Source organism: Terrapene carolina, unplaced genomic scaffold (genome assembly GCF_002925995.2).
Source record: "Terrapene carolina triunguis isolate 2854851 unplaced genomic scaffold, T_m_triunguis-2.0 Scaffold88, whole genome shotgun sequence".
NCBI classification, from domain to species: domain Eukaryota; kingdom Metazoa; phylum Chordata; order Testudines; family Emydidae; genus Terrapene; species Terrapene triunguis.
In genome coordinates this window covers 44,669,470-44,678,440 of record NW_020664439.1, presented here as the reverse complement: position 1 = coordinate 44,678,440, position 8,971 = coordinate 44,669,470, and the positions used below count along the sequence as shown (strand labels likewise).

At 62.0% G+C, this 8,971-nt stretch overlaps 1 protein-coding gene across 1 annotated transcript in view; it reads left to right on the top strand.

Annotated features, from left to right (window-relative positions):
- The first annotated feature begins 5,170 nt into the window (after positions 1-5,170).
- The window catches only part of CHRND (cholinergic receptor nicotinic delta subunit), a 10,847-nt gene continuing 7,046 nt past the window's right edge, over positions 5,171-8,971 (top strand). The window contains exons 1-4 of the mRNA XM_024217366.2: positions 5,171-5,286; positions 7,553-7,698; positions 8,201-8,245; positions 8,827-8,936. Coding sequence (XP_024073134.2) covers positions 5,235-5,286; positions 7,553-7,698; positions 8,201-8,245; positions 8,827-8,936 — 353 coding nt within the window. The 5' untranslated portion in view covers positions 5,171-5,234. The remainder of the gene's footprint in view (positions 5,287-7,552; positions 7,699-8,200; positions 8,246-8,826; positions 8,937-8,971) is intronic.

Below are 8,971 nucleotides of genomic sequence, written 5' to 3'. Positions count from 1 at the left end.
CGCGGCCCCCGCTGCCCCCAGCCGGCCCCTGGTGGAGAGAGGAGAGCCGGCCGGGGGTCCCTACTCAGCGCCAGCCTGGAGACGTGGCAGCACCAGAGCCAGGCGCCGGCCGAGTCCCTCAGCACAGCAAGCAGGACCCGGCCTGGCACAGCCTGTTGCCATGGAGACTGCCAGGACCTCAAAGCCAGCTCCTCACAGCAGGGCCTTCCCTAGGCAGGGGGGCAGCCAGGACTGAAGGGGTCCCCTCCACCTCCCACGCACCCTGGAGTCTGGGCCAGCCCCCCAGCTGATGCAGGGGCTCCATGGGGCTGAAATGCAGCCCCCCCTGCACCTCATGGGGCTAAGGCAAACTGCAGCTGTGTGCCCCTTGGCAGGGCAGGGCCTGGGCATGGGCAGCTAGAAGGAACAGCCTCCCCCTGGGCTTTCCTTTCTTGGCAGAGCTGGGTCCTAAAGGGCTCTAACCCTGGGCCCCCAGGCCTGTTTCTGGGCCCCCATGCCAGCCCCAGCAGCTTCGGCTCCCTGTCAAACAGCCACCAGAGGGAGCCGATTCCTTTGGGGGAGGGGGTCTCCAGGCTACCCCTTGGGGGCACGCTTCTCGGAAGCTATTTATTTGTACAAAGAAAGGGTTATTTTTGAAATTAAATCTATGTTTTATGGTAAAGTGTCAGTAATAAACAAACCCCGCAAGGCGCCAAAGAGGGGCAGAGGGGATTTCACCCCCGGGCATTGCAACCAGGGAACCCCCCCCCCACCTGGGGTTCTACCCCCAAAGCATTTCAGCCGGGTGAGTTCCCCACCCAGGGTTCTACCAACTCCCCCACCCCTGGCATCTCAGCTGGGCGAGTCCCTACCCCACATCTCAGCCAGGCGGGGGCCCCTCTTGGGGTTCTACACCCCCGCCCCCCAGGCATCTCAGCCAGGGTGTGGCAGGGGGCAGCTGGTGGTCTATAGCGCCTCCAGCAGGTGGTGAGCATCCACCATTCTTCACAGGCAAACTCCCGCCAGGGGCCCTTCACAGGCTGTCTGCCCTCCATCCACACTCCCCCTGCCCCTGCTCTCACACCCCTCTCCCCAGCCTGGCCCTGCCTTCCCAGGTACCCATGAGAGGGTCCCCCTCCTCCCATGCTCTGGTGCTGCCTTCCGGGCTCGGGGAGCAGCTGTTAGCACCAGAGAGGTCATTTCCTCCAGGCCAAGGCCCAGCTGTCGGATGAGTGACGGAGCGTGCCGGCGCCACAGGGGCCTGCTCAGCCCGGGGGCACAGCTGTTCGGCCCTGATGGGAATGACGCCGCTTGCCCACAGCGTCAGAGACAGTATCCCCCCGCTTCCCCACCCCCAACAGCTACGTGGGCCCCTCAGTCAGCTCCTCAGGCATCCACTGCAGTCGCCTCTCACCGAGGGAGCGTGGGCTAGAAGTTAGAGCCAGGGATGGGGGGTCTGGACTCCTGGGTTCTGTGGGAAGGGGTGAGCGCTAGTCAGAGTTGGGGCGTGAGAGCCAGCACTCCTGGGCTCTCCTCCCAGCTAGAGCAGGGAATGTTGCCTAGTGGTTAGAGCAGGGACTGGGCTCCAGGACTCCTGGGTTCTCTGCAGCTCTCCCAGCGACTCACTGCTCTCCTCCTTGCGCTACATGTGGGGAAAATGCAGACCTGCACCACGGGTGGGGGACTCAGGACGTTAATGGCTAATGTACTGAGCTCCTCCCTGGACAGGGCTGGCCGCGCAGAGCTCCGGGATTCCAGGGAAACCAGCTGGACACCTGGGCCCGATTCCCCGAGGCACCCCACGCCCTGCCTGGCCAGCCAGAACCCGGTGCTGTCCATACCTGCTAAGCCAGGAGCTAGGCAGCCCCACCTGCACGGTACAACTCAGCACCCCAGGGCCATCCACCTCCCCAAACCGCCAATTCCTCAGCACAGCAAAAACAGAGAGAAAGGTACCCACCCTGCCGCACTCCGCGCTGGCCTGATGGAGGAAGGACCCATGGGCAGCTCCCAGGGAGAGCAGGCAGGGAGCCACGCAGCCCTGCCATGCTGGCTGCCCCATCCAGCCAACCCTAGCACCATGTTGCCTTCCACCACCTCCCTGGCGGCCAGAGCTCTTTGCAATCCCAGCCCATCACCTCCCCAGGGATCCCCGTGTGGCACCCAGAATGGGCACCGTGCATGGGGGGAAGGGAGCAGGGCTCCAGGACTCCCTGGCTGGGCATGGGCAAGGAGGTGCAGCTGGCAAGGGCCAGAGGCCAGGTGAGCCCCATAGGCTGGCAGGTGGGTGCCTCCCCAGATTTAAAGGGACAGGCAGCAGCAGGCAGGTATGCTGGGAAATGCTCCTCCAGAGCAGGAAGCACAGCCTAGCTGGACTGCTGGAAAGCCGGGAGCTCTGGGGGCTGACAGCTCTGGGGGCGAGGGCCAAGGACTGGGAGTCTGCAGGGCAATGGATCCCCGCTCGGCCTGTCTCCTGTGGGTGACACTAGGGGTGGGGCCTGCTAGGTGTTCCTCTCACCTCCTGCCAGGGCATCACACAAGGCCCTGGGCTACATGCCACATGCCAGGGAGCAATCCCACGCAGGCAGATGAGCGGGCAAAATGCCCCATGGTCCAAAGTGTGACGGGGCACTCTGCTCACCACATGCAGTGCCCCCGCCTGGCCGTTCTGGGGATTAGCGCTGCACGGCCAGCACCCCTTCCTGCGGTTGCACTCCGCCATGCTCCAGCTGCTTCCTCTTTGTGTCTCAGTCCTCTGGCCGGGTCCCAAAGCCCTGCCCCATGACAGGTCTCAGGCAGTCGTCTTCGCCACAGCCCTAAGAGTGCCGCTTCCCCAGAGGCCGCTAGGGGAACCCGGGCCTGCCCACTACGCTGGGCTCCAGTCCAGGGACCCTGTTTCTCCTTCTCTGGGCTCCTTCCTACAGCTTCCAGTTCCTCCTCTCTGGGTGTGCCTGCTCCAACACCCTCCTTGCGGGGTGGGGGTGGGGGCTGCAGACTATTGACCCCCCCCACCACCACCGCCTCCAATGCATCTCCCTTCTCCCAGGGAGGAGCTGAAGCTTACTTCCCAGCCGCCCCTTTCTGCTGCCAGCTTCCTGGCTTTATAAGCCCAGCCCAGCTCCTCCTGCAGCTGGACTTCATCCGCCGCTTAGACCTTAGCACGCCCTGGCTTTCCTCAGGGGTCGCCTATAGGTGAGTTGGCCTGATTCACCCCTTCAGGCCCTGTGTGGGGCGGATACCCTGTCGCACCAGCCCTTTCCACTGTGGTCCTCCAGAGACCCACCCCCAGGGCCATATGTCATCCCAGCCCTGCCAACGCTCCCTCCCCTCCCTGCCAGCTCCCCAAATTCACAGCAGGAAATGGAGCTGAACCACACAGAAAACTAACGCCAGCCAGTGCCAGACAGCGGGCAGGCAGGGCAGCCATGGCTTGGCCGGGGTGCCCATCTGGAGCCCCACTGCTCAGCCTCCCAGCCCTGTTGCCGGAGAGGCTGCAGTCAGCCCCAGGCGGGGGCTCTTTGTGGGGCCTGGGCAGTGGTGGCCACAGTCACCCCCAGGTGAGCTCTCTGCCTTGGGCTTGGAGCTGTTGCTTAGTACCAGTTGGAAGTGGCTGGTGTTAAGGGAGCAGCCCGAGGAGCTCTGCCTCTGCAGTGCATTATGGGTTCGGCTAAGATTTAATCACAGGGATTTTTAGTAAAAGTCACAGACAGGTCACGGGCAATAAATAAAAATTCATAAACTCCAGGGGTGCAGCTGCTGCTCTGGAGGGGGGGCTCTGGGGCACCCACTGGTGCTAGGGGGGGCTCCAGGGCACCCACTGGTGCTGGTGGCTAAGGACTGCCTCTGTTGTGGCGGGGGTGGTGTGGCTGGCCCCGGGGCGGCCCGAGTTACTTGATCGGCCTTGGGGGTCAGTCGCACCTGCTGGCTGTAGAAGTCCCAGAAAGTCACCAAATCCGTGACTTTGTTAGTCTCTAAGGTGCCACAAGTACTCCTGTTCTTTTTGCAGAGACCTCAGTGACATTATCTGCCCCGGGGCTGGAGCTCCCAGACGGCCCGCCGCAGCTCGCAGCCACGGTGGGGGGGATCCTACAACTCCCAGCCATGGTGGGCGGCGAGGGGACCCCACAGCAGCCCAGCCCCTATGGGCAGTGGGAGACCCCAGAGCTTCCACTTGTCACAGGTGGCAGAGACCCCCCCGGAGCCAGGCCGCAGGAGGGCACGCAGCTTGGCCCTGCGGAACAGACATCCGACCATGCCACACCCATCCCGTCACAGCCCCACAGTGCCAGGGGCAGGAGCCGGCTTTAGGGGACATGTGGGGGAATCTGTCCCTCATCCACCTGCCAGCAACTGCCTCTCCCCCTAGTGGGCGCAGGAGCCTCCCCTCCGGTACTACCCTGCATCTCAGCCTGGCTGAACACTGGCTTAACCCTCGCCTCTCTGTGCCAGCTGAGAGCTCTCAGCGGCTGGGTGCCCGGGGACTGGTACATGACTACCTGGGTTTGACAAGGCTGCCAGGGTTGCTGGAGCTTGGCACCTTGACGGGCACAGGCTGAGGCCCCGCAGGGTCTGGCTGGGCTGGGTTTGCTGCGGGGAGCCATGAAGCACTGGCCCCTGAAGGGCCAGTTCTGGAGTCATGGGGGCCCAGTCCTGGGGGCGTCCTTGGGGTCCAGCCCACTGCAGGGGGACACTCCCAAGGGACTGGTCAGAGGTCTAAGCCCTGGCCAGACCATGCGGATCCATGACACCCTCATCTCCTGCCCAGGCTCAGTCTCCCCCCTACCATGGCTGGGGGCTGCTGTTAGCCCGGTGGCCTGCCCCCCCACCCCCGTGATGGGGTGGGTCATCTGCCACAGAGCCCGGCTAGGGGACTGGACTGCGGCTGGAGCAGAGCAGCCCCATTCCCCAGGCTCAGTCCTGGGGGGCCTCCCCTCCCGCCCCAGTGTCACACCAGGACCCACTCCATGAGCTGATGGCTACCCAGCGCTGGGGCCGGGATGGGTGTGCTCTGCCCCGCAGCCGCCCCCTCCTGCCCTGCGCATACCACAAGCAAACCAAGTCCCCGCCCCTGGCATGGGGGGGAGAGGAAGGGATTGAGCTGTTGCTATTTTCTTCCTGTGTCCCCCTTCCCTCCCCCACCTGCCGCTGTCCATCCACATTCCCAGCTCAGGCTTCCGACCTTCGCCACAAACCCGGGAGCCGGCGAGGGGCTGGCGGGGAGCAGGGGCGCGGCCGGGCACCAGCCCCCACGGAACATGGAGAGGCCGGCCCTGTGGCTCGCTCTGCTCTGGGCCATCGCCCTGTCGGGTAAGGACGCGGGGCTGCCATTGAAAACACCCCCCCACCCTGCACCCTCTGCTCCCCCTCACTCTGTTTCCGGCGGGGAGAACCGATGCTGCGGGCACCGGTCGCACGGGTCAGGGTGGGAGCTTGGTGCGGGGGGCCTGACCAAGGCCAAGCCAGCCCTCCAGCTGTGGGGGAGGGGCACTGGTCCTGGGGTGACCCCCACCTCATAGAGCCCCCCCCTCCCCGGCTCTTTGGCTTTGGCCAGGTCTCCAGCCCCTGCCAGGGAGTGAGCACCAGGCTGGGGATCCTGCTGCCCGTCCGTGCTGCACTGACAGTGCCCCTCCCCACACAGTAGGCCCCCGGGTACCGCTGCCCCCTGGAGCCCACCTCCCCTCTGCCCACGGGCAGCCGGACGGGAACGGCTCATCCCCTGCTCCAGAGCAGAGTGCTCTTGAATGCGCCCTGGCCTGGCCCCAGCGACGGGCTCACCAAACCCACACTGATGCTAAATAGGCACCATCAGAACAGGCCTCAGGGCGGGGGGAATGTATGTGGAGGGGTGTGGGTGTGTGCACGCGTTCGTGCATACGTGTGCAGGGGTCAATACTCTCCTGGGAAGATCCCGTCTAGCTTCCCAGCCTGGCCTGAGGAGCTGGTGCCCGGCCGTCAAGTGCCTAAATCCCCTGGGGGCGCAGCAAGCACACAGCCCTGGCGGTGGAGCGGCTGGTTATTCCCGCAGCAGCCAGTCTCAGCGCTGGAGCCCAGCTGCGCCCAGAGGTGGGCCACGGCCATGCAGAGCCCTGTCCTAGGCTCCCAGCAGCCCAGTAAGGCCCTCACATGTGGGCAGTGCCCATGTGCCCCTCTCACCCCTGCCGAGCCATTCCCTCTGCCCTCCAGGCCTTTCTGCCGCAGCCTGGTCCAACCGGGGCAGGGCTTCTCCCTAGGTGGAAGGGTGGGGGGGCTGGGAAGTACATGCAGCAGGTGGAGGGTGTAACGATGCTGGCTTTGGCGGGACACTTCTGAGAATATCAACAGGGCAGTCACAGCCCCAGGCTCGGGTTTCTCCACTGCTAAGGCACCAAACCAGCCAAACAAACAGAGAGAACCACAAGTCATACAAGCAATTCCCTGAGACACTCCAGTTTCCCAGTATCACCACCAGTGCCACTTGTTATGGGGACGAATGGTTATGAAAACCAATACCCCAGTAAAAGAAAAAAAAAAGGTTCTCTCGATCCCAAAGGGCCAAGCCCCACACCCAGGTCAATAGACAAATCAGATCTTACCCACAAATCACGCTGTTGCCAATCTTTTAGAATCTAAAAATCTAAAGGTTTATTCATAAAAGGAAAAAGATAGAGATGAGAGTTAGAAGTGGTTAAATGGAATCAATTACATACAGTAATGGCAAAGTTCTTGGTTCAGGCTTGTAGCAGTGATGGAGTAAACTGCAGGCTCAAAGCAAGTCTCTGGAGTAGATCCCCAGCTGGGATGGGTCATTCAGTTTGTAGCAAGGTTCCTCCAGAGGTCAGAAGCAGGATTGAAGACAAGATGGAGGGGTTTTCAGGGCCTTTTATATTCTCTACCCGTGGCAGGACCCCTTTTGTTCTTACTGTGGAAAAATCACAGCAGCAAGATGGAGTCTGGAGTCACATGCCCATGCAGGACTCAGTTTGCAGGCCAACGCCATTGTTTACATGTTAGTTTGAACCGTCCCAGGAAAGCTCAGATGTGGATTGGCGTCTCCCAAAGAGAAGTGTTTCTTGACTGGGCGCTTACTGAGAATAGCCCTTTCTTAAGAAGCTGACCAAATGCTTCACTGAGGCTACTTAGAATCAAAACACATTGAGATACAAGTACAGAGCCAATATTCATAACTTCAGCTACAAAAATCACACACACACACACACACACACACACACAGATAACATCATAACCAGCAAATCATAACCTTTTCATAGACAAAAAGAACAGGAGTACTTGTGGCACCTTAGAGACTAACTAATTTATTAGAGCATAAGCTTTCGTGGGCTACAACCCACTTCTTCGGATGCAAGACATAGACACCTCATACGACAAACTTGGTACAATATTTGCTGCAAATATATATATTTTACACACACGCACACACACACGCACACGCACACGGTTGCAGTTTATGTCAATAACGTCACAGAGGGGTCTCAGCATGGGGCAAGGGCCAGGCACTTCAGCCCCATCGCTGCTGCAAGGGGTCACCTGCTCGGACTCAGCGAGTCCCCCTCCCGCTTGTGCCCCTGTCCCGCAGGTGGCCTGGCCGTGAACCAGGAGGAGCGGCTCGTGAACTACCTCTTTGTGGAGAAGGGCTACAACAAGGAGCTGCGGCCCGTCACCAACAAGGACGACAGCGTCAACGTGGACCTGGGCCTGACGCTCTCCAACCTCGTCTCTCTGGTGAGCTTGGCAGGGGCCTCTCGCCGCTCGGCTCACCGGATCCCGGGCCTGCCCCGGCCCGGGGAGATCCTTAGAGCCCCTCCAGCTCGGGTGCGTTCTCAGCCCTGCAGGTCATTGGTCGGGAGGGGCTGATTGCGCCCACATGGCTGCTTCGGAGCTAGTGTGGGGAAGAACACAACGCACGTCCACCAGGGCTGAAATTCATCAGGGCTTTCTGCCCCTCCAGGGGCTCAGCGTGGCCTCTCTTTAAAGCCGGAGCCTCGTCCCGGCCCTCACCCTGCCTCGGAGAGAGACCCGAGCCAGTTACTGAGTGCCTGGCCCAGGCCCAAGGCCCCTCGGCTCAGCAGGAGTTAGCCTGGGTTCCGATCTCAAGGCTCCTTGGGTTTGCGTCGGCGCCGCACGTGCCAAACATGCCTTTCCCAAGCGATTGTTGACTCCGCTGGCGCCAAGCGGCGGGGCCGGGGCCCACGCTGCATCTCATTTCTGCTTGGTGTCCTTCCAGAAAGAGGCCGACGAGACCCTCACCACCAACGTGTGGATTGATCACGTAAGTCAGCCCCCTGCTGGGTTCTGAGTCCCCGGGGCCCGGCCACGTGGGGAGGGATTTCTCTGGGTGGGCCCCCAGTGCCGAAAGCCAACCCGCCGCCCAGTGCTCGGTGCATGTCATATGATGCCTCCTCTCGCCAGGCCCCCTGGCGCTAAGACCCGGCGCTGCGGCACCCTGCCCCAGTTTCCCTTTTAGGAACTCCGGTCAGTTCCCACTGTGGAGGTGATGGCCCTCCAGCCACGCCACATTAGTGAGTTCCATCCCTTCCAGGGGATCCCAGTCCAGCTGTGAGTGGCCCCTCGCCCATCTCCTCTGTGCCGGCAGCAAAGTCCTTCCAGCTAAAGCAGAACTTCAAACGGTGCTCTTCCTTCTCTGGGGAGCAGGTGCCCACATCCGGTGCTGCTGCTCCTGCCCTTCATTCCATCACTGTGCCAGCTGAGGGCAGCTGGGCCAGGCTCTGTTCCTTGGCCTCTCCGCAGAGCCTGCCGGCCCGGGGAGGGGAGATCCGGAGCACGCTGGGGTGTGGGAGGGGGTCCAGCCACTGGGTGGAGGGTCCGTCCTGGACGCATGGTTTCCCGCAGAGCTGGACAGATTACAGGCTGCAGTGGAACAAGTCGGAGTTTGGTGGCCTGGAGATCCTTCGCCTGCCCCCGAACATGCTGTGGCTGCCCGAGATCGTCTTGGAGAACAAGTGAGTCCTGGCCTGGCTTTTCCTAGAGGACCCAG